The sequence below is a fragment of the Toxoplasma gondii genome, chromosome XI (assembly GCF_000006565.2).
Source record: "Toxoplasma gondii ME49 chromosome XI, whole genome shotgun sequence".
In the NCBI taxonomy this organism is placed as follows: Eukaryota; Apicomplexa; class Conoidasida; order Eucoccidiorida; family Sarcocystidae; genus Toxoplasma; species Toxoplasma gondii.
The window spans coordinates 4,379,021-4,403,576 of NC_031479.1; the positions used below are offsets into that span (position 1 = coordinate 4,379,021).

Consider the following 24,556-nt stretch of genomic DNA (forward strand, 5'->3'; position numbering starts at 1 on the left):
GCGAAAAATGGCGGGAGGACAGAGTCGGTGCGTGGACCGGTTCTTTGATCCAAGCGAAGCTGAACGCGGGGGGAGAGAAGACAACGGAGAAAACTCGAGAGAAGCGAGAGAAGAGAGGCGAACCAAGGAGACGGTGGAGAGAAGAGAGAGGTCGGGAGCAGAGAGGGAGGAAGAATCGACAGGGAAGAGACACGGCAAGAAAGGGAGGAAAACGATTGATTCTCACAAGAAAGGAGAGCATGAATAACCGAAGGCGTTCAGTGTGTGTGACGTCCTGAAGAGGAGTGAAGGAACTGCATGCACGGCCAGGAGTTCCTGCGAGGAATTCGCGCATCAACACTCAAGCGTTGAAGCAGCGAGGAGAGAAAAAGAAGAAAAGAAGACGCGAAGAGAACAACAAAAAGAAAGGAAGGCAAAGATGGAACGAGGCAAGAACTTCAAATCGCAGAGGCGACGTGTGTCTCGCACCCCAGCGTTAGCGTTTGGCGTTGGGTTTCCGCGTTCCACGGAGTCTTTTTTTATCGGCAGTTGATTCGTTAAAATCGAGGGGAGGTTTCTCGTCTGTTCTCCCCTTTCTCTCAGAAAACTCTGTCGACCAAAAGCGCCTTCGTCTCCAGACAGACCATGCATGCAGCCACCCACAGCGGCGCACATGCGAGGAAAAGCTGCGCGAGGCTGCTTGGCGTCTCCCCTTGGAGAGACTCAAGAAAACAGGTCTTTTCCTGAAGAACGAACTTACATCTGACTGGAGTTCTCTTCTCTCTGAATCTTTTGAAGAGCGCAGAGGCGAGAAAGCAGTCTCTCGCTCCTTTCACAGGTACAAACTAGGAAGAACTTCTTCTCCACAACTGCGCGGCGCGTTCTTTGTCTTCTCTGCGAGACAGCGTCGCTCGCGTCGGGCATCGACCCGGCCCGTCCTGTAGAGACACCGCAGAAACGAAAGAGACTTACCGTTCCAGGCTTCTCAGTTGAATGTTCTGTGCGAACAGAAATTGCATGCAAACGGCTGGGGAATCGCTTCGTCGACCTCTCCGACTGAAACCATCAAAAGACTGTCCTCAGGCTGTCTCATACGCACAGCCGGGAGGGCGCCCGACCGTTCTGTTTCCTCGCCGCAGTTGCTGAGACTCGACAGAGGAAACCACTCTCTGTTGAGAGCGAAACTGCGCCGTTTCTGTGTGGGGGCAGCGCGCCTGTTTCATGGCCTTTTGCTCTTCGTAGACCTCTCCATGCTCAGCGTCTCCCCCCGGAGCTTGACTGGTTCCGACTCTTCAGAGACAGCAGAGACAGCAGTCTCTTGCCGCCTCCTCTGTCTCTTTCAGAAGCCTCTTTCTTGCGTCGTCCTTCGCCTTTCTCTTCCATCTGGTTTTTTCTCGTCTTCTGTTCGCTCGTTTTTTCCCCTTCTTCTTGCTCCCCCATCTGTTGTTCGTTCTTCTCTCGTCTGCCCTAACTCCCTCTCCTCGCTCCGCTCCTTCTTCTTCTTTTCTTCTCTCCCGCAGGTTTGCTCGCTTCCCTCCTTCTCTCCATCCTCAGTCTCTCTCGATTCTTCGCATGCTTCAACGAGAGACTGAAACCTCGTCCTGCGTCTGCAGAGGGCCAGTCGTCCGAAGGCGCAAGGAGGGGGGCCATCGCGGAATGTGCGAAAGCTTTGAAGTCTGCCGGGCGTTCTTCTCAGTTGATTGACGCGAATCCGAATACTCCGCCAACCGATTTAACCGTCAACGACTCCCGATCAGCGCCCGGTACATCGAGGGGAGATTCACGACGACTTAAAGAAAAAAGCGGTCTATCCGTTTCCTTTCGTCACACAGAGCAGCATCTCCACAACTCGCGATGGACGATTCCTCAGACGAAAAAATCCCTTCGACCTTCTTCCACCATGACACTCCGTGTGGGGTGGTGGGCAGCGGCGGCAGACGTTGCGCTGCTTCTCTTCTTTGCGCTCTGTGGTCTCTCTCCGTTCTTGCTTTTCTTTGTCTCTTCTGCTCTCTCTCCTAGTCTTTTTCGTAAGTGCAAGAGCGCTGGAGAACGCCCGCTGCTCCTAGCGCTTCCTCTCCTTTCTCTCTCTCTCCTTGGCCTTCTTGAACACTGCGGCTCCCCCCTTCCTTCGGATCCGTCGTTGCCGCCCCCATTCTCTCAGGATTCTTTCTTTTCGGTCTCGCTTAGGCGCGCTGCAGAGACGACCGATGAACTTTCACCACCGGGGTTCAGCTGCGCTCTTCCGACTCTCCGGTCTGCTGTGCGGACTTCCTCTGGGAAGTCTCTTCGGTCTTCTCTGCGAGTGTTGCGACTCGATCCTCTCGCGCCTCGAGCTCTGTCGCGCGAGCAGTTTTTCTCCTCTCTTCTGTCGTCTGTCAGTCCCGAGTTGACGCGATCTCGCGTTCTCTCTTTTGCGTCTCTCGTCTCCTTCCTAGCGTCGCTCTTTCACTCTCTATCCCCCCCGTCCCCCTCTGCTCCTCATGTCCTCCTCACGGCTCTCCCCCTCCGTGCAGAGGGCGCAGCAGGTTTTGCGCAGGCGGCCTGTCTCTCTGCTACCTGTGGCGCCGACCCGGTTCTTCAGTCATCTCCCTCTCCGCCGCCTTCTCTTTCGTCTGCCTTCGCGCCCAGATCTCACCGTCGCTCTCTTCCGTCACGCAACTCGAGCGCCGCTGTGTCGTCCTCTCTCTCTCCTTCCTCGCTGTCTCCTTCCTCGCTGTCTCCTTCCTCGCTGTCTCCTTCCTCGCTGTCTCCTTCCTCGCTGTCTCCTTCCTCGCTGTCTCCGTCTGCCTCGTGTCGCCCTTCGTCTCTGCGTTGCTGCTCGAGAGGTCGCGTTGCCCCTGCGCTTCTCTCGACGTTGTTCGCCTTCTCGCCTAGGAGTTCCTTGACTCCTGCGCCCTCACGAGTTCTGTCGTTGTGCTGCCCTCGCGGCCCATATGCTCTCTTGTCCCCGCTTCGGATGGTTTGTCGACCTTCCTCTGATCCGCCGGCTGAAAGCGAACAAACCGTTTCTCTCTGTCGGCCGTCGTTGCCCCCTTCGCGTCGCTCCCTGTTTTCTTCCTCCCTTAGATGTCCGTGTTCAGTTCTGCCCTCTCCCTCCGCTTCTCTCTCCTCTTCTCTCTCTTCTTCTCTCTCTTCTTCTCTCTGCTCAGCGTCTGCTTGTCTCTCTCCTGAAACGTCACCCTCTTCTCTTCCTTCGTCTTCTCGTCCTTCCTCTGCTCCTTCTTCGTCTCCTTCATTCTCGTCTCGTTCTCCTTCCCTTTCTTCGTTGTCTCCTTCCTTGGCGTCCAGCTCTGCGTCTGCTTTCTTCCGTTCTCTTTCGCGCGAGGCTGGTCAACGGGGCGACTCTGCGTTTTCGCTGTCTCCGTCCGCGTCGTTCCTCTCTCGGGAGTGGCCAATCTACGGACGCGATCACATGGCGCGTCTCCCTCGGACCCGCGTCCTGCTAGTTGGGCTCCAAGGCGTCGGCGTGGAGACCGCGAAGTGCCTCCTTCTCGCCGGCGTGGGGAGACTGTCTCTCCTTGACAGCGAGCCCCCAAGCGGACCTGAGGAGGCCAGTGCGAACTTCGCCATACCCAGTGGAAATGTCGACACAGTTCCTTTGCAAGGCGGCGGCAGTCTTGAAGAAGCAGGAACGCTAAACGGCGAAACAGCGGGAAGCCGAGGAGCTCCGTGCGTCCCCAGAGGGGAGACAGAGGAGGGGGGGGAGCAGCAGATCAAAGGGAGAGACACCAACCCACAGCCAAGTCCAGATGTCTCTGCAGAACGCAATGCGGAGACCTCTTATCGAAGGCATGAAGCTGCTTCCCGAGCTGAACTGGCTTACTCAGCGCTCGAGCGGCTAACTCTCCCTCATTCTCAGCTTGAGATCATCACAAATGCAACAGGCGCGGAGACAGTGGGACTCGACGAGAAGGCTGGCGTAGTCACAGGGAAGGCCTGGGGAAACCTAAAAGACTTGCTCGCTTCGACAGACGTCGTTGTTCTCTCCAATCGCCCAATAGACGAGGTTATCTACTTCAACCGCCTCTGCAGGGAAATCCAGAGAGAGCGGAGGGAGGCGGGGCGACGCGCCTCAGCCGCGGCGCCGGCAAGGACATCGGGAAAGCAATCAACAGAGACAGGAGACGAATCAGAAGAGCCGCGAACTTCTCCGCCTTCCTTTGCGTCGCCTGAAGTGTCTCCAAAGAAGGCTTTCGACTCGGTGAGTCGGCTTCAAGGAGGCACTCGAAGCCTCAAGGAGACAGCTGAGGAGGCAGGTAAAGAGACGCCTGAGACACTGAAGGAGACAGGGGAGGAACCAGCGGTCGCGGGATTACGGAGGGACGGACCCTATGTGGTAGCTGTGTGGGCTGTGGGGTTGGCAGGGAGACTGTTCGTGGACTTCGGAGACAGTTACCGTTTCGGACCTCCGACAGATGCGCACATCGATTTGCCTCTCGCGTCTCGTTTTTCAAATCCTGCGCTTCCTTCGGCTGAAGAGGCCGAGGGAGCTCGGAAGCGTCGCCATAGTCGAGACGCAGGGCGAGAAGACGGACAACGCGGAATGCTGGGAGCGGAGGAAAGAAGCCGTTTAGAACAAGGAAAAAAGAATCGGGGGAGACAACGAGATGTGGGTGACAACGCGGGGGCTCCTAGGAATTGCCGGCTCCATTTTAAGCCACTCGACGAGGCGCTGGAGGCCTTCCAGGAGTCCCCCGGGGTCCCGACGCTGCCGGCAGAGCACGCGCATGAGTCTGAGGATTCTCCGAGCCTACCGCCAAACACAGGAGATCGAGGAGAGGAAGACGAGGAGACGAAGAGACAACGGATGCTCCACGTCTCGTTCCGCGCCTTGGACTCGCTTCTCCTAAAGCGGAGAAAACGCCACGGTTGTTCATCTCCGGTGGAGGGGCCCTCGGGCGACTCCATTGAACCGGAAAACTTTCGGGGCTGCCATCCTTCTTTCGCTCCTTCACCAGCAACTGTCCAGCCTTCGTCGCCTCTGGCGAGTTCGTCGGCGGAGCTGGGACGTTTCGTTGCCTCTTTTTCGACTCGCAGCGAGTCTCGAGGCTATACGGACATCGACGGCACACCCGCGTCTGGCAAGGCTCCTCTGCAGGACTCTGCTGCTGCTTGTCTCGCTCACAGACTCCCGGCAGAGGAGGAAGCAGCGGAAAGGCGTTTTGTAGCAGAAGAAGCGGTTCGGCTGTGGCGACAAAGAAGGGGAGTCACAGCCTCAGAGCCCCCCGGGGATCCGGGGACTCGGGCAGGCGAGAGGGCGCTGCCAGGAGGCGAAGGAAATCGGAAGGACAGTGGCGGAGGCGGCAGCGGATGGAAGCACGACAGCCAAGCGAGACAGGATGCACACAACCGAGAGACACCACGAAGAGTAGATCGAGATCGCGAAGAGAACGAGAGGGAGGAAGAACGCGTTCGTCAAATTGCTGGAGACTTGTATCGGAGTGCGGAGGGTCATCTCGCGCCCATAGCCTCGATTATGGGTACGCCAATGCGAATTCCGCCTTTTCGCTCGTTTTTGCCTGTGTTCCTACGGACCAAGGCGAAGCAAGAAAGAGGGAGCAACGCTCGCTGCGTTGTCCCGTCTTCCGCAAGCGTCGGACCCGTCTGGCTCGACGTCTGGTAGCTGGCCATGTGTGGCGATCACAGGGGACGGAGACAGGCGCGTCCTTTTGTCCTGTTCGCCGTTGGTCCTCCATGTCTGCAACGGGTGAAGCTTTGCAGAGCTCCACCCGAGCGAACATGACGAGACGGGGAGCCTCGGAGCGAGAATTTCCACGTCCTCAGTTCGCAACTTAATGCATGGGGGGGCCTCGATGTGTCTGTTGGGCAGTAAAGACTGGAAACTGTTCCGTCGTTGGTCGCGTCGAGTTCACCCTGTCTCTCGCGTATCTCATCTTTGGCAGTGAGAGAACGAAGAGCGACGAACAGAAAGAGAGACTCTGTATTTCTGTTTCCGCGCTCATCCTCTGACGGCTGTTTCTTGGAGAACAGGATGAGCTATGTCGTTTGTATTTGTGTTCGTTCTCCTCACTTTTCCTCCGGTGTCTTTCCCTTGGTCTCTCCCTCTCCCATTGCCTGCTTCCGAAGGCGACATGTCAAGACAGGAGTGCAGACCTCATCCTGGATTTTCCGGCTGTCATCACCCGCCGGTTTCTGTCTCCCTCGCGATATGACACAGATGCGAAGAGAGGCACAGCGAAAGAAGAACACAAAGAGAGACATTCTCAAGAAGATAGAAGGAAAACGTGAGGGGGGGAGTAAGTTCTTCGCTGCTCACGTTGTGCGTCTTCACTCAGGCCTTTCTGTGCTTGCCCTCACTTGTGTTCAGGAGCCCTCGCTGCACAGGAAGCCATAAAGGCGCTCAGCGGACGCTTCACACCTTTCCACCAGTTTTTCTACTTTGACGCTCTTGACATTCTCCCCGTCCACGAAGTCTCTAAAGTCCATTCTCCTCACGGCGACGTCTCGCGGTCTCTGCGTGCGTCTTCCTCTTCTCTTCCATACACTTCTCGTTCTTCGCCTCTCTGGTCTTCTCCCTCTTCTTCTGGTTCTTCTCCTTCTTCGCCTGCTTGCTGTAGAGCACCGACTTGTCCCTTCGGTTGTTTTCCTCCGCGTTCCTCTCGCGCGGCATGTTCGCTGCCGCGGTGGATTGGCCAAGAGCGCCTTCTCGGCGAGTTTGTGCAGAAACGCTTAGGGACGCTTCACCTTTTCCTCGCGGGGGCAGGCGCTGTGGGGTGCGAACTCTTGAAGCTTTTCGCTTTGATGGGCGTTGGCTGCGGGCCAGCGATGCCAAGAGGAAAAAGAGGAACTGCGCAGAAGCCGACGCGCCTCCACAGAGGTCCTCCGAAGGCCGGAGGTGCAGCGCAGAGCACAAACGACAGGGACTCTGCCGAGGAGCGCCAGCAGGCGGACAGGCGCCGAGAGGGAGGACAGGAGAGACGAAGGCCACTGGACACCGGGGGAGAAACCAGAGGCGATGCAGACGGTGAGGAAGACAGGAACGGAGGGAGCAAGGAAAAGGCTAAAGAGGCAGGATTCGAAAACCACCCAGAAGAGAGAGGAGAAGAGGAAGAAGAAGTCGAAGAAGGATGCATCACAGTAGCAGATGCAGATTTGGTGGAGCGTTCGAATTTGAATCGCCAGTTGCTGTTCACTGAGGCAGATGTGCACCGGCCGAAAGCGGTGGCAGCCGCGCATGCAGCTCGACGGTTGAATCCTGCGCTGCGGATTCGACCTGTCTGTGCATTTGTGGGGACGGCGACGGAGCGCGAGGTCTTCAACTGGCCGTTTTGGAAAAGACAACACCTGGTGGCCATGGCGCTCGACACGGTGGCAGCGCGCATGTATCTCGACTCTCAGTGTCTCCTCTACCAGAAGCCTCTCGTCGAGGCAGGGACGCTTGGTCTCAGAGGTGAGCTGAACAGCGAGAGACAGAGAGAAGAAGAAAGAGACCAGCCGAGAGCCGCGGAAGGAGCGGAAGCGACTCTCGAGGACTGCAGCGAAGGAGAGGTGGACAGGAGGAAGACGCACAGATATAGGCGTTTCGCCAACGTACAGTGCGGTCGGTTCAGGACGCGAATCTTTCGTGGGCGAGTTTCGTCTTTGTCCGGATGATCGTACACCTCAACTCGAGAAAACGGCAACGTCACACCACTGTGTCTCTCACTCAACTGTGTAGCGATGAACATATTGTGATGTTAACCTTGTTTTCTGACGCCCGTTGCGTTGTCTGTGGGTTGGGCGCATTCGTGTAGCTTTTTTCTTCGACAAAGTCTCGAGTGTAAAGAGTATTCGTAAACGTGCTGGTTACTGCGGCTGGATGTCTCGCTGCAGCATCGCTTCGCGTCCCCTCGCTGCACATCTTTCTCCTTTTTCTCGCCTTTTTGTTCCCAGGTCACGCACAGGCCCTGGTGCCTCACTTGACGGAGTCGTATGGATCGACGGCAGATCCCCGTGGTGACGACGACGAGGGACCGCAGGCAACTTGCTCTGTCCGCCTGTTCCCTTCTTCGCCGCTTCATCTTGTGCAGTGGGCTAGCGAAGCTTTCCATCGCTTTTTTGTTGCTTTGCCTGAGAGCAGCAACGCGTTTCTCGTCGATCTGCATGCACTCACATCCCAGAGAACGCGCGGAGGCCCCGAACATGCAAGCTTCGGCAAGCGACAGGCCGCGCAGAAGACGGAGGCGGGCGTCAGCCGTTCAGACGCAAACCCAATTGACGCAGCGACTCAACGGCGGCAAGACAAGCGACTCTCCGAGGAGGGGAGACGCGCCGATACAGAGATGAAGGATAACGAAGGTAGGAAGAAGGCTGAAGAACAGACAGGACATAGGACTGTCGTGAGCGCAAGATGGAATCCGCGAGGGGTCGCGTCACGTATAGATAAACGAAGAGGGAACATGGAAGCCGAGGTTGCTCTCTTTAGCGGTAGAACCTCAAAAACGTAACGAGTACATAGGCGAACTCCGTATGACGTAGCTTAGTCGATCAGACCGCTCTTGTCGTTCCTTCGTGTGTGTATCTCAGACTCTTTCCAGGCTGCTGCGGCAGCGTTGTGTGAGTCTCCAAAGGGCCGCAGAGTGTGCGCCTTTGCGCCGCGAAGGTTTGGGGAAGCAGGCGAAAGTTCTTCAACTTCGCTCGGAGCAGTCCAGACTCCCAGCGACAGCCAGAGCAGAGACCCGGGGGAAGCGAAGGACTCGGTCGTGGTGCCGAGGGAGGCACTTGCGAAGGCAATTCTGGATTCGCCTCCTCTGCGAGAGGTGGCGAGTCGAAGCCTCGAACTAGCCGACATCTTGGGGGCGGCCCTCGACGCTCGCCATGTCCTCCGACTTCGTAGTCGTCGCCACGGAGAAGAAGGCGACGAAGGCGAAGGAAAAGAGGGAAGACAGAAAGAAGGTGGACGAGGAGGAGAAGGAAGGGACGATGCTATGAAGGAGAAGTTATTGTGTTTCTTCGTCGACCGCGCACTCGGGCTCTTCCATAAGTTTTTCGTGGCCGAGGTCGAAGGCCTCAGAGCGACGTCGGAGAGTGAAGAGAAAGCCGGTGATGGTGAAGAGGCACTGACACCGCTGGCAGAAAAGGCGAACCTGGACAAGAAGAGCGAGGACGACGACCTGAGAGAGTCCGCGAAAATGGAACAGCGACATGCCCGTGTCAAGCCCCTTGCCTTCTCGGAGAACGACAGCGACAGTCTGATGTTCATCTGTAGTGCAGCGAAGCTGTTGAGCGAGGCCCATGGCTTAGATCTCGACTTCTGTGCAGAAACGCGAAGCTCATCTGAGTCGGACGCACCTGAAACGCATGAGGAAAACCGATGTCTCGACGCGGAAGGTCCCGCAGATGGAGGAAAAGCGAACTGCGACTATCGCGTCGTCCGAAAACTTCTTCAGGCAGTTCAGAGATTCCGCGGCGCGGCCTCCATGTCTGCAGCTGCGAGAGACGCCTCGGCGGATCCTCTCTCCGCTCTGGCGTGGATTCGTGGGCAGCAGGGGAAGCACGAGGAACCTGGAGAGAGACCGACGCACAGGTGGAGACAATGGATCTCGTTTCTGTTGCCTTTTGCCTCGCGTCCATGCGCATCAAACGCGAGAAACGGTCTCTTTTCGGAACCTGTCAGCGCGGCTACGAAGCGAGCCCTAGACCACGACGAGGCTGTCGCCGAATTTGGGAATATCGTGAGTGAGCATTTGAAGCGTTCGAGACCTCAGCTCGAGAGAAGGCCAGATCGCTCTGTGTCCACCCTCGCGCGTTCTCTTCGCCTGTTGATAAATCCAGAAATGTCGCAACTGCTGCGTTCACAGCCTTGTTCGCCTGCCAAGCCTTCGTCTGCTTTCTCGCCTGAGGGGACGCCTCCTGCTTTCCCCGCTTCCGCGGCGGAGTCCTCGGCACCTGCGGTGCCACAGCTGATCCCGATGACGTACAACAAGGACTCTCCTGTTCACTTGAGTTTCCTGACGGCCACAGCTCGTCTGCGAGCCCGGTGTTTCCTTTTTTCTGACCTTCCAGATCTCCTCGCAGTCCAGCAACTCAGCGGGAGAATCGTCCCGGCGACCTCGACAGCCACGACGGTCGCTGCAGGCCTTGCCGCGCTCGAGGTCTACCGGCTCGTCCAGGCGAGTCTCTTGAGCGAGGCTGGAACGCGAAGCGAGAAAAGAAGAAGCCGAGTGGCAGCGGAACTGCCCGCACGGAGTCGAAGCGGGAGGGGCGCCGCGACGTCGGTTGCTTCGCCATCTCGGACGTCCTGGCCGTCACTCGAGGCAACGTCTGCCTCTGCTGTTGGGCGCGAGCGAAGGAAGGGAGTGCATGATGGTTTGGAGCCTTGTCTGGTGATGGAGGCGAATCTCGGCCTCTCCGACGGTGACGAGAAGAGCTGCTTTTTTGGTGCAGAACTCGTGACGTATCGCGGTTGGCATCAGCGTTTGCCGCGAACGAGGAAGCGTCGAGAGAAGATGCGACAGCGTCTACGGTCCTCCTTCTTCAATTTAAGTGCTCCGTTTCTCACGCAAGCTGCCCCCCTCGCCCCGCCCTCGGCTTGCATCTGTGGCGGCCGACTCAAGGGCCGAGGCTTCACGCCCTGGGACTGTCTCCGACTCGCGTTGAGGACGTCTGAGAGAACGTCGAGGACTGTGCCACGGTGCCGGCTTCGCAAGGCGAGAGTGAGAGAGAAGGAAAGAGCGGGCGAGGAGGAGAGAGCGGGGGAGAAGGAGGCGATTAGCGGAGAGAGGTTGACGACGAGACGAAGAGACGACGAAGGCTTTCAGCACCAACAAGGCCGACAGGCGGTGCGTTTCCTGGATGCCGAAAAAGAGGCCGGTGAAGAAGAAGATGAAGACGAAGACGAAGCGAGGGGAGACGTAGCAGTGTCTCTGGTGACAGTCGAGGAGGTTGTGAGGATGCTGGAAGATACCCTCGGGGTTCGAGTGGTAGCGTTGACGTGTGAAGACTCGCTTCTCTACGCGCGCGACGAAGCCGAGAGCGACTTAGTTGATTGGCGGGCCTTCTGGCCTTCGACTGGTGAGCAAGCCGAAACGAATGGCGAGGAAGAGCTGTCGGCACGCGCAGGTAAGGGGAGGGGAACCGAGGAGGCAGGAGGCAGAGTTCTTCAGAGCCTTCGGAGGTTTTCAACCGAATCGGACGCTTCTTCCGTGTCGACCACGACTCTTTCAAGTTCATCGACAAGGTCGAATCGAGAGGGTAAAGACCCGCCTGACATTCGCTGGTCGCCCTCTCCCTCTGCTGTTCCCTCGTTTCCTCGTCCTTCCAGTGTTCCTGAGGCCGGATGGAGGTCTCTGGAGGCGCCCGCCTCTTCGTCATCAACGGGCACTTTGACGGACGAACTGTTGGCGGCGTCCGAGACGACAACGCACCTTCCCAACTTCCCTCGTTTCGACAGAAAAGCATCCTTGGCTGACGCAGTCAGGACAGTCTTGCGTCGGACGCGCGGGGGACCTCCTGCGAGTAGAGAAAGCGATTCGAGTTCACCGTGCAGAAACACGCAAGAGAGTGGCGGCGGACAAACAGCAAACACAGATGGAGTCGACCGACAGTTTGGCCATCTCGCTGCGCAAAGGAAAGACGAAGACGCCTGCTCGAGACGCGCTGGGAAGACACAGAGGGGACAGGATTTTCTAACATGGGTGATTGTCGATGTTGTCGCCGTGGACGAAGACAACAACGAGGTGGCAGTGCCTCAGCTCAAGCTCTGCATATCCATGAACGAGGGAGAAACCAAGAACTGAAGCGAAGCTGAGGGGACGCGTGTAGATGCGTAGGTGACTCGCACGCTGGCGGTTCGAGTTGCAACAAAAGACGCTGTCCTTCATGTCACAATTGACAAGACGCGTTTACGCTGGTTAGTGTCGAGTATCCACTGTGATGCTAATTGCCTGAAGTATTTAATTCATGGGGGAACTGTGGGAAAGTCGACCCTTCGCTGTGATGGTCTGTCGGTGCTGTCCGCTTTCCCCGTTTCACGGTGAGGCTCGTCTGAAGTTTCAGAACGCAGCCTGGAGAAGCGCGGAAGAGCGGAACTGAGGTTGAGCAGGGAAATGGGCGAAGTGAAAGACTGACAAAGGGAATATGGTATTTGTACAACTTCGAATCAATGGTCTTTTAATTAGACAGTGGTTCACACTCGACGTAGTGCCCTTAACATCATGATGGCACCATCATAAATTCTGACTGGGGACAACGGCTTCCAGGCTTTCTTAACATCTCACGGATTACTGGCGATGGTGTCGCTTACGATCTGAGTGCGTATACCTTAGGAAGGTTTGTTAAACGATCTTGTCTTAGAAATGAACTCTCCCAGGATGGAAGTACTGATCACTCTGTCATCTGCGTAGGTGCGTATGTTGGCTTTCGCTTTCCGGTCCGTGTCATCCAGTCACCTACTTGTACGAAAGAGCGCAAGTCCTTGTCTTGGCAAATCCTGGTTTTCTGCTTTGCTAAGAAAATGCCGGACAGGATGATTTGCTGAAGATCTCACGGCTCTCTGACGCGCAGCCGCTGACTTGCGTATGTGGTTTAAGCAAGTGTAGAATGTCCCTTGTCTTGCACCAAGTGCAAATGGACGAAACGGGCATGTTTGTCTGCATTTACTAAACGAACCGACATGACGGATGGAGGGAACCGACTAAAATTATGTGATGGGTTATTGAGAGACGTAGCAGGCATCAACGAGTCCCTGCATTTCTTTGCCGGACGAGGAAAACGTTGCTCCTAGGTTTCCAGACATTTGAGGAACCTGCTCACTTTTGTCCAAGAGGTAACTCCTGCTTTTTTTTAAACATGCTTTGGCAAAAGCGGTGTCTTCTCGGTAGCAAAAGGCGCCTTTGGAAAATTTGATGGGACACGGATGGTGCATTCCCGAAGTACCGACTGAAAGAACACGACTCTATTGTGGCTTCACGAAAGGACCTGCGACCGCGCCGAGGATGATCTCAAAGCGCCGAAAGCCATTGCACCTCAGTGGTGTAACGGGACGATAGACCGAATCCGCGTTAGATGAATAAATCTGGATGGTGGATTAGCGAGTGAATGTGAGTGAATCAGGAAACAGAGTTCCGAGTCCAACATTTTCGACAGTTTCGATTGTCAGGTCAGTTCTCTGCGTGGAGCGCAGACGACCAATTCGAAATAAACACTTGGTGACAAGCATTTTCCGGAATCAACAACTCCGCAATGCTGAGACGAATTAAACTTTGGGTATTCAAAGCTCGAATATCAGGTAGTAAACCTAGATTAATATTTGCCACGTCACAATGTGACGGAGAAGTAGCATGTGACTTTGTGCGTTCGGGATTTCTCACTTTCCAAGACGAGCGTGATTTAGTTCACCTTTGTAAATGGATTCTAACTTCGACCGGAAAATACAGTGGATGACTCCTTTAATTATATACGGACAAAATCTAAGTTGTTTGTGGTTGCTGCACTCCACCACCCACAGAGCTACTCAAAACAGCGAACAATGCTGGATTTCACTGTCCGACGGCTTGGTCTGAGAGAAACAACTTCAGGAGTTCATGACTCCATCGGAAACTAGGGCATTGATTCGAACTGGCTGCGCTTTTCCAACCGATAAAAACGCGTTGCTTCGTCGTTTATGGATCGAATTTATGAGGCCACACATGATGTTTTCCAGTTCATCCGTACATGAGACACATCGTATGTACCGTGTATGTTCTGTACCCGTACACAGAGCATTATTCGGGGCCTTACCTTCGATATGGCTTACCATTTCATTTCATATCTTTCTTCCCTTTTCGCGTCGAAATCAAACTAATCAAGAGCGTTTGCTCCCCAGTTGCTGCGTCTGCAGGACTCAAACGTAACGTGCATTTCTTTTGTTAACGCACGCCGACGTTTCACGAGTGGATCGTCTGAGACACACCCTGACGCCATTGTTGAGCACTTTCTCAGTGTTGGTTGTTTTCCAGATAAGAAAGGAGCAAGACAGAGAGGCAAAACACTTAGGCTGGTGCTTTTGACTTGAGGCCTTGAAGGTGGTGTGCACAAAACGACAGTACCCGAGCATCTTTTCTCGGCGTCTCGCTGGCCCTTGTACATTCGGCTGTCATTGTTTAGCTTTTTGGTATTCCCAGCTTTCAGCTCAGCTGTACTCACGACGCGAGGGTGAAAGCTGTGCAACCAGCGGAAACAATTTCGGGATTTCTAGGAAACTGATTCGACCTAGAAGTGTATTGTCTCAGAGTAAGAGACACAGCTCGAGGCGTTTCTGCGCGTATCCCCGGATTCGGTTTTCCGTTCGGTCACCTCGAATTGAGGGTTTTTGTCTCTCGTTTCCTGGCGCTACCCTTTTCTCCACAATTAACGAGCTAGCCGGACACATGCCCCAAAGGAAGCGTCAGTTTGCCTGCTTTCCCCCGCGTTTCCTCCCGTCTCTTCCGAGTTGTCCTGGCGCCTGCAGAGATCGGTTTGCGTCTTGCTCGTCCTTGAAAACTCCGTTGCCCTCAAGTGGCCCCACCGTTCTTCGTGATTTGTCTTTGCTGATTCGGAAGAGTGAACTGGGGTCTGTTTATGCTTGCGCCTGAGACAGATCCTTGTCTGCATATGTTTCCGTGTAACAGCAGACGCTCAAACCCTACAACCCTGACACGCTCAAGGTCTCCGCAGTTGCAAAGCATCTCGTGAGCTTCGTAGAAGTCCAATGCTTTGCCCTCTTTCCTTCTGTCACAATTCCAGGGTCCGTGTTTTCTGTCTACCCCATTTGGGAACGACTTCCTCGTCCTCAGTGTCTGTCGCTGGTTAGTAAGGCCCGGCCCTGGCGTTTGCGCTCCCATTCGATTTCCGTGACATTCAGTCTCCCCCAACGTTCTCTTCTTTTTCCTCTTATCTAGCCTTCGCTTTCCTTCCCTCATCCCCGTGTGCTTCGCTGGCGCCTGTCTCGTCTCTTTCTCATGCCAACCTTCTGTTTCCTGTCTTCACTGCCCTTCCACTTCTCGCTTTCCTCCGCGTTTCCTCCACCCCTCCATCGCGGGTTCATTTCCTTTGTCTCCTTTGGTTCCGTTCGTCCCTTTTTTCCCCCGGTTCGTCCATCGAGCAATGGCGAGCGTATCTACAGCTCGGGCGTCTGGACCTTCGGGGAGTGCCGCGAGCGCAGGGCCAACTGGCCCCCCTGCGGGCTCCGCTGCTATGGGGGGTAGCGTCTTTTCGCCGTCTGCGCCTCTTGCTGGATTTCTGGAAAACTTCGCTGCTTTTCGGCCGTCTAGTGGAGACAACGACGACAGCGATGAACCAGGGATGCGCGCTGGAGGAGGTTGTACAATGTACGCTCCGCAACGCAGATGCACACGACACAGAATGCCAGACAGTACAATTCCATGCATATAGTTCACGATGTGGAGAGATGAGTATTGCCATGCAGTACCTGTCGATCTACTGCGCGATGTAGGATGTACAAAGAAATACACCTAGACATATATATATATATATATATATATATGTTATATATATATTCATAGAAATACATCTGTATACTTACATACAAATCCACAGATATACTCATACAGTCATATAGAAAAGCATACACATTCATATATATATATCTTCAAAAGTGCATATATATGTATATATACATGTACATACAGGTATTTGTGGAGAGATTTGTACTGCAAGAGAGGTTCACAGCTGTGCATTTGTGCCCATGCGGATGTGGACACCAGAAACGTTTCTTTCTGAGTGAGATGAACAACATCCTGTTTTTTACGTTGTGTTGTTCTTCGTCACGGGCTTCCCTCTAGGCGCGAGTGGACCGAAAGGATGGCCGAGGTCGAGGTGTACGAGCGAGATTTGCATCGTTTGATTTTAAATTTTTTCACAGTCAATGGATTTGGAGAGGCGGCTGCCGAGTTCGCGCAGGAAACCGGGCTGCAGCGTAAGGAACTCTTTCAGCGAAAGTCTGTTTTCATCACTCTCTTTCTTGTTTCGGAAGGAAACCGAATATCTCCATAAATACATCCGTGGGTTTCCCCATGTTAGCAGTAGACCCTCAGTCTGCACAACTGCATGCATCACTGCTTCAGCATCCAGTGCCTGACGTTCCAACTCGCGCCTATCTACGCCACTTGGAGTTGCATCTGAAGCGCTCTTTGTTCTTCCTCTCCGCCTTGTCGAAGAAGCTAGGACGCGCTGAGGCGGCTTCTGCACCTCCGCAGGCTCGTACGCACGATCGTTTACCCTGACCGAGAACTCACCTCTCTGAGACTTTCGTTCTCTCTCAGTCAGAAATCCTCTCGCCGCCAGCAGAGCGACAGAAAGAGCACAAGTTGCTGCTGCTTTGCGTTTGTGACGAGACATTCCTTCTTATCTGTTCTCCGTGTCGTGGTTGTTCGGCTTTCGTTCTCTGATACTTTCGATTTTTTTGTGTCGACGTCTTCTCTTCTTTGTCGACGTTTATCCTTCTTCCTCTGAGTCGCCGTTTCTCGCTTCGCTTCGTCAGCTTGAGACGCAGGTTGCGTCGGTGTGGCGGGGAGGGGGGGCCGGGAGTACGAGTGCAATTCTGATTAGCTGATAGAAGAAGAGTAGTCTTCCAAGCATTTGAGTAGGCCATAACCTGAAGAGAATTCTCATCGGTTGCGTTGTAAGCGCGCTTTGTGTGTTTTTGTTCATTCTTGGTATTTCGCTTTACTTTTCCTTACCTTGCTTCACACAGTTTTTGCGTTCTCCACTTCCATCTAAATGTATGTTTCGAGCACCCTGCTGGTGGAGACATCGAGCCTAAAGTTTCCGCGGGCACTCATTAACAGGTAGCGTCGAGCTGACGCTCGCATTTATCTAACTCGGCGTTTTTTAGTAGACTTGCAGTGGCCTTGAGAGGGGAAACGACCGCCCCGAGACTGAATTGTTCTATTGAAAGTCTCTATCACACCCGTCAACCGACATCTGTGAATATGGCCCGTAACGCATCTCGAGGCGAATAGCTTGATCCTCTGAATCTTCGAGGTAGAAGCAGTCAACATGGGTGCAAGAAACATCCTTCCAGAGTTAACAAAGCGTCTGGCAATGACTGGGATGTGGTTATCTCCGAACCGGGCATTAATCGCAAGAGAAATCTTTTTTTTCTGCCAACAGCAGACATGCCGCTGGCGTCGATAACGAGAAGATCTCAGATTCGCGAAGCTGTTCTCGAAGGTCGCATGGAGGAAGCGCTGAGGCTCATCGACCTCGTCGACCCTCAGGTGACGGCAAAAGCGAAGGAACTGGAAACTGTGGGGGGTTTCTGCGATTCGTGAAAGGGTGAAGTTCTGTCAGCTCTCGAAAAGGAAAAACGTCAGAAGCTCATCGATGTCGGTGATGCAGAGAATTTGTTGGCTTTCTCGGAAAACATGTGCAAGACGCCTCGCCTCTAATTTACCCCCACGCGTCCACGTGTCCGTGTGTCCTATACAAATATATATATTCATATATATATATATATATATCTATATATATACATACAAATATATATATATATATATACATACATACAAATACATATATATATATATATATATGAATGTAGTTGTATGTGGATGTATATACACTTGTGTACATAGGTTTAATATATATATATATATATATATATACTACACCTGTTTCAGGATTGATCCGGAGAGGTCCCGGGGCTTCCACGCTGAATGAGAAGAGACCCGAGAGAGGGGAGAGAAGAAACTGGAGAGAAGGCAGAAGAGCATGAAGAGGAGTCAGGAAAAAAAGGCCAAAGGCAGGAAAGAAGAGTGAACAGAGAAGCTTATGATGGAAAGACACGGGAAACGCATGATAAAGAGGAAACACGGAACTAGATGTTTGGCAACTTCATGGCCAAACCGAGTTGTGACATTTGCATGCGTTTTCGTTGCAAATCTCGGTTCGCTCTCAGATCCTCGCGTCCAATCCAGAAGTGAATTTTCTTCTCAAGCAGCAGCAACTTCTCTCCCTCATCGAACGTGTAAGGTGTCCAGCTTCCGGATAACCACGCACTCGCATAGCTCATATATATATATATATATATATATTATGTATGATATGCATAAGTGCATATACAGATACAATATACGTATTGAGACTCCCATCTTCCCTTTTGTTATACGTCTATATGGAAGTGCATGCACAGCTGAATGTAGTGTCCGTACAGGCAACGGCGTGTGGATGCATGTAGACTTATACATGCATAAGTGCAGTTATAGTTGTCTGTGTATCTGGATATCTCTTTACAAAACCAAAAGAAGTGTGCGTAGCAGAATACAAGCGAATACATCTCCTGTATTCATCCATATGTTTGTACATGTATATATATGTAGATAGATGTAAATGACTAACTCTATACCCCCGCAAGTTGTGGGTGCGTTTCCGTATCTCATGTTGCCTGCCAAGAAGGTGTCTTTCACCGAAGAATAGCGACAGTTGCCGTCAAGGAGGCTGGGAAGAAACTGCGCAGCAAGGGCGTGGAGTTGTGCATACACTGATTGCCCAGCTCATGCACAGTGAGGTTGATATCTCTGTTTCTGTGGGGAGTCCACTGTAAAACGCACCGGCGCTTTTTCTTCCTAGAAGCGTCTACCTGCGGGATTTCTGTCGGTCGAAATCTACGGGCATTCGCTGTGTTCTCTTCCTCCTTGCCTTCGCTCGAGTGTCTGCGCGATTGTCCTTCTGTTCGACTATGTTCTGCCGGAAAAACTCGGACCACAACCATTTCAAATGCCGGTACATGAATTCGTCTCAGACATTCATGAGCGTCCCCGTGACTTCATCACCAGTCGGTGCAAAGGACAACTCTATCGCCTCTCCTCGTTTGCCTTGAGTTTTTGCGCGTGACTCGCTGTGCCGCCAGACAAAAGACACGATACTTTGTCTCGCGTTCTCGCTTTTTTCTTCGTGGGCGCTTTGATTCTCCCTCAGGGCGACACATTCGCGGCAATCGACTTTGCTCAGCTGGAACTGGCGCCTTGCGTCAGACAACATGTGAGTTTCGTTTTGCATGTTTAGCGTGACTCTGCCTCCAGAAATTGCAAGTTGACTTTCCACCTGAACGAAGAAACAAACGCACACACACCAACTGCCTCCACATCCTGAGCGCGGCCACAGCTACAGTGAATGGTGGGGAATGGCATCACTTGAAGAGCCTGTCTCAATCGGCTAGACATTCGGGGGGTTATTTTCCAGTTCGGGATCTGCACTTCCAATTAGATAGCGGAAGGAAGACTCCCCTTCCACATTAGAAACTTCTCCGCGTTCCGCCCACTGCCTTTTCTGGGGTGTATGTACACCCAGAGTGGAACGGTAGGTGCAAATCTCGACTGTGTTCGTTTTTTTGCCGGATCTAGATTCGAAGACTGTGTTAAGTGCCCGAAGTGTGGGGGGACTCTCTCATTCGTTTTTGGAAGAATGAAGGGCAGTCTTGTAACAGGTGGAGTCTCTTTGGCTTTTCACTTTGTCGAAGCCAGGCGGATGAAGAGACGCACCATTCGAGAGGCAGACAAGGGGAAGGCATGCAGTCTTGCCAAAACAGCAAAGAATGCTCGCGTCATGCGTTTGAGTTGTTCATATGCGGTGTGCTGTTTCCTTTGTCGCTCTTCGCTTCGGTCGGTTTTCGACCTTCTGCCCAGTCTGCAGTCCGCGAGACTCTTGCAGCTGTTCCCTTTCGTTCCTGAGGGGACCTCTCTCCCTGGCGGCTTCATGGGCAAGACGATAGTGCTTTGTCTGTTTCAACCTTGGATGCGCGTCTGCTACTTGTTGAACGTCTCGTGTCTTACAGGGTAACTGCTGCTGTTTCATCTCTAGTGTTCTCTTTTCTCTATTAACACCGTGGCTTTCTTCTGCTGTGTTTTCCGCGAGTCTCGTTTCTCTTTTAGTGCCTTCTGCTGTGTTGGTTTCTCTCGAGTGTCTTTCTCTTTCTTGTCGTTGAGACTTCTTTGAGGATTTTGCCTATTTTTGCTTGCAGCCCGATCTGCTGCCGAAGCTCGAAGAAGCCATGGCGCTTCTCGCGTTCAGCGACCTGAAGGTAGGCGAGACCCCTGCAGAGCGAAGAAGAGAGAAGACGCAAAGAGAAAAATCGGAATTGGGTCAGCGAAGAGATGAACATAAGGGAAACTTGAGGAACAGGCAGCATCAAAACGAACAACAAACAGAGAGAAGACGCAACATGGAGAAGAAGAAAGAGAGAGGAAAAAGGCGAGAGAGCCTGTGAGACACTCAGAGTGAAAGGTGACGAATAAGAAGGGAACAGACATCCGAGGAGACAAGCAATTTCATTGTCGCACACTTGTCGTTTTAGGCTCGTTCTCGGTTCTTTCTTTTTCTCTTGCTTCAGTAAGGCGTTCGGCGTCTCTCTTGGGTTGCCGACCAGGAAAACTCAGAACGCATGCGCACACAATTGAGGCGGAGAGATATGTGGAATGCTTTCTTTTAGTCCCCCCAGTCGGGGACTCAGGAGTGCAGTGCTCTCCGGAAAAATGTCTCTCCTTCTCAGGGGGGCGGAAAGGAAAGACAAGAAAACGCATCATGTTTCAGATGGCCGTCCCTTTGGTTGGTGACAATGGACTTTTGTGTTTGATATTCAAGTCGTTTGAGTTACTCACAGATCTTTTTGTTTCGGGTATAAAACCTTTTTCAGGTCACAACTTCTACTTTCTGTGTTACTATCAATAGTTCTTGCGGCGACAACATATCCGTTCGTTCTTTTTTCGCAGTGTGAAGAAGCGCAACGCCTCCTGGGAGGCATGGATCAGAGACAGCAGACAGCTCGGCGGACGGATGAAGCAATTCTCGATTTCTTCAACCTCGAACAAGGTTCGTTTCTCTTTTGACTGGCTGCGGACTATGGCCGGGCTTCTCGGATGTGCCTTCTGCAACTGATCCTTTGTTTCTCGCTTCTCTCTGCTTAACACTAGGACTGCAATGTACTGGGTTCTCAACTGAGCCGTGCAGTCAATCTGGAGCGTCTCCGCTGTACCTCAAAATACGTTGTACCTCAAAATACGTTGTACCTGAAAATACGTTGTACCTCAAAATGCGTTGTACCTCAAAATGCCTTGTACCTCAAAATACGTTTTCCGGTCAACATCGCTCTCGACGGAGCACGTGGTTGTCATAGTAGACAAAGTATCCTTTCTCTGTTAATTCGAGAGACACACGAATTTCATGTAAGACTCACCACAAGTTTTCAGCTGGCATTCTCGGAAACTTCAATTCACTTCTACGGTACTTCTACAGGCCTCCTCTATGTCGCGCTTACCTGGCTTCCTGTCAGACACCACACTGCGTCGCAGTCAGTTTCCGTTGCTGATCACGCGTTTATGTCTCTTCAAAACGCACCGAACGAAGGCGCTGTAAAACACTGTAAAGCTTCCTCATCGTGTTTTTGTCTTCTATTCGCTGAATTGTCTCTTGCGTATCTCAACCGGTCGACAAGTTCTGAGGCTCGTTTCCCTCCCCTGTGTCTCCTTTTACTCATTTGAATATAGGTGTGCATCTGTAGAGATTCCAGTGTACATCTGCCGTGTAACGAGGCAGCGGCTGATGTCTCTGGGCGGTCACAATTATCTCTACATCCAGAGTGATGTATACGTAGATACATGGATGGATTCAGGCAACTGTCAGTGTGTATGGTCATGCTTCCATCTACGGTCACCTGGGCTGGCGAGGCTGTCTGGTGTGGAGACGTTCGAGGTTGGGATCTGGCCGCGCAGAGGAAAGCAATTGCATGCACTGAAAGGAAATCTCTTCTTCCGGCTGATGCACAGTAATGCAAAAATTGTTGATGGTCTGTGTTTCATACATGAAATCTCACTCGCGTTTCCTTGTGCTATAGAAACCCATTTTAAATTGTGCCGGTGAGTGTATCCCACTGAACATCTAAGAACATGGAATGTGGCGGCCATTTTTCAAAGAGCGGAGTCATCAAACTCGGGGGTTTGCGAGAAATAGAGAGGCAGCTGTCTGTCCAGGTCCTTCGCTTTTTCTCTGTGGATGCAGAATCTGCTCTCGAGCACATTGCCAAGAACGCATTGTGGAGTCAGGAGCAAGTCCGGAAAAAGGTGCGACTCAGTCTGTTTTTTGCAGGAAAAAATCCCCCGTCCCACGCGGCAGGCGAGACATCTCTAACCTTCATACACAGAGGTGCATATCTTCTTCTTTGTGTGTATCGACTTATACAAATATATATATATATATATATATATATATATGTATGTATAAGAAAACGAAGTCACGCAAACGGAGGTAACTAGGTTGAAATTCAGAGTTAGAGATTGAAGTCGGTATTGCGAGAAAAGCCTTCGTTGACGCCGGTCGAGTGAGTACGTCGCATCAGAATGTTCTGGGCAAGGTGACATGTAAATCTCAATAGTTGTTTATTGAAGGTCGTGTTTGCGGACGCGGAAGAACTGGACATGGATTTTCTGTTGGTAAAAAACCCCTTAAACCGAAACCTTTTCTCGTGACCAGGTCGAAACACTTCGACAGCGTTACCTCTTTTTCAGACAAAGATCCAGCAATCCGTAGATCTGCGCATTTACTTGCGTGCGACACTGCGTCAGTGTTCTGCGCGTTTCAACTTTAGAGCGTGAAGAGGCTGCCTCCATCTAGAACGACGCCGCTCTCTGATGCTGGCCCTGAGTTTTCTCGACGCTCTCTTCCTGGACTCACCCTTTTGCTTTGTTGCATTTCTGTTGTCTGCCCCTCTGCTGTCTCCTCTCGACTCTTCCTCAGAAGCCGCTGTCGTGTCCAGCGCTGCTGAACTTGGCTACAGGGGCCATGTCGCTGGATGGATCTGGGGAGGGAAGCGAGAGAGAAGACCCGCCAGTCCCGCTGCCTTCCTGCAGCCACCCTGGTTTCGCGTGTAACGCTGGCGATTTGGGGGGCTCGGGAGGAGTCGCCTTCGCACGGCGGCATAGTCTCCGTCCTAGAGACACAGGCCTTGCAGAAGAACACGAAAGAGAGGCTGCGGGGACTGGTCCCTCGTTTGCTTCTGGGCGAAGCCGGGTGGCCGCCAGCCAAGAGCGGGAGACCGGCGGCGCCCTGAGCGCCTTGGGTGCCGGTGGAGGCGTGGGAGGCCCGGACCCCGAGGGGCCAGGAGCCTCAGGAGGCGCGACCGCGGTCGCGGGGCCCTGGCCTCACGGGGTCGGGGCCGCGGGAAGGTCGGGCGAAGGCCCCGAGGGCTCTGGCGCCTCAGCCCGCCTCACCTTCCGCAGTGGCCTCTCTGCTTCTGTGGCCTCTCTGGGCCGAGGGTATCAAGGGGAACGCAGTGCCGGTGGCGGCCGGCGACAGGGAGACAGGGGCAGACGAAGAGAAGGCTGAGGCCAAGGGAGACACAGGCCAAGGGAGACAGACAGAAGAAGGTGACGGCAGAGAAAGGGAGGCACCGGTGGAGAAACCCAGATAAAGAAAGAGAAAGAGGGAGGGAGAGAATCGAAGGCGAACAAGTGAGGGGAGAAGGAAACGGGAGTGGATATGAGAGGAGAAAAAAGAGATACTGGAAGCAAACGCGTGTGGTGAAGAAACGGGTGAGGAAAAATGGGACAGGGGAAAGCAGGGTCTCTTATTGGAGGTTAAAAATGCTAAACCCTAAACTGGTAAAAAATGGTTCGATGGAGGATCTTTGAATCGCGCTCGTTGGTCTGTTCCGACGTTGTGTCGGGGCCTCTACATTTGTTTTGGTTGTTACCACAAGAGAAAGCTGGATCGGGACCTGGGACTTGGATGACGCCTAACTGATTTCCTGTGAAAACGGATGTGAAAAAGACAAGGTGTCGTGGATGAACTTCCTTTTCGTGCCGCAGTTTTGAAGCGCCGGCGCCGGCATGTTTTCCTGTTCGTTCTAGCCCGTCCAGGAGTCCCTAGCGAGCACCGTTTGCCTCTAGAGTAGGTGACGGTGCGAATCTCCTTGCATTTGAAAACCCCCACCCTGTTTGGCCCAAATAAAAATGACTCAGTGACCATGAGGACAGCACATGTGTCATGCTGTTCCACACCGACGGAATGTCTGTTTATCGGTTGTCGAGATGCACTTTCGTGTGAGGTTCTGCCCGAGAATTCGAAGCTGAAGTTCAAAACAGCGTGTGCGTCGCGGTGCCCGCTGAATGCGTTATGCCGCTTGAGTCCTCACCACGCCGGCTGCTGTCCGGTACTGACAGACACAGCAACTTGCAGACGCTTCTCTCGGACTCCGAATGTCTTCTTGATTTTTCTATTCGACAGCACCGTGTTCAGGTGCTGTCACCACCGGATGACACCGGCATGGTACAGCTACAGTTGTATCGCACTGTTGGACTCCACAGAGCTTGTCGCAAAAGGACCTTCCCACCTCAGAGGGACGAGTCTGGCTATGAGGGCTGGATGGGCCTCGGTTATGTTGTACGCAGACTCTGTATGAACTCCCGCGTCCTCGCGTCTTGACAGCGAGGGAAACGACTCCTCAAACAGTGCGACTATGCTCGGCACCTTCGTTGAGGGCCCTCCTCCTGCCCTCTCTGAACACAGAGGAGAGCCTTCGTCCAAAGAAAAAATATTTGAGGGAGATTTTTCCCGGACGTCGTCAAACCGCTCGCTAGGCAGACACGAGCACGCGGTGCCAGCAGGC

The 24,556-nt window shown here is 53.2% G+C and overlaps 2 protein-coding genes across 2 annotated transcripts; both read left to right on the forward strand.

Annotated features, from left to right (window-relative positions):
• Nucleotides 1-7: 7 nt before the first annotated feature.
• TGME49_314890 (ThiF family protein) lies at nucleotides 8-11,717 on the forward strand (the record flags this gene model as incomplete). The annotated part of the gene is made up of 7 exons (XM_018782843.1): nucleotides 8-150; nucleotides 729-817; nucleotides 1,500-5,459; nucleotides 6,308-7,390; nucleotides 7,873-8,277; nucleotides 8,506-9,505; nucleotides 9,596-11,717. 7 exons carry the CDS (start codon nucleotides 8-10, stop codon nucleotides 11,715-11,717), a joined length of 8,802 nt encoding a protein of 2,933 aa, XP_018635351.1.
• Nucleotides 11,718-13,599: 1,882 nt separating this feature from the next.
• TGME49_314900 (LisH protein) lies at nucleotides 13,600-24,415 on the forward strand. Its single transcript, XM_002364639.2, has 9 exons — nucleotides 13,600-15,266; nucleotides 15,741-15,874; nucleotides 17,071-17,177; nucleotides 17,858-17,926; nucleotides 18,877-18,939; nucleotides 19,919-19,978; nucleotides 20,667-20,766; nucleotides 21,952-22,013; nucleotides 22,687-24,415. Exons 1-9 carry the CDS (start codon nucleotides 15,043-15,045, stop codon nucleotides 23,272-23,274), a joined length of 1,407 nt encoding a protein of 468 aa, XP_002364680.1. The 5' UTR covers nucleotides 13,600-15,042; the 3' UTR covers nucleotides 23,275-24,415.
• Nucleotides 24,416-24,556: the final 141 nt, after the last annotated feature.

Bases quoted from the DNA above. Each gene is read 5' to 3' on its own strand.
- TGME49_314900 (XM_002364639.2), top strand. From the start codon at position 15,043: ATGGCGAGCGTATCTACAGCTCGGGCGTCTGGACCTTCGGGGAGTGCC. The intron at 15,875-17,070 runs GTAAGGAACTCT...TTCTGCCAACAG, and splicing joins GCAGGAAACCGGGCTGCAGC to CAGACATGCCGCTGGCGTCG. The intron at 19,979-20,666 runs GTAGGCGAGACC...CTTTTTTCGCAG, and splicing joins TCGCGTTCAGCGACCTGAAG to TGTGAAGAAGCGCAACGCCT.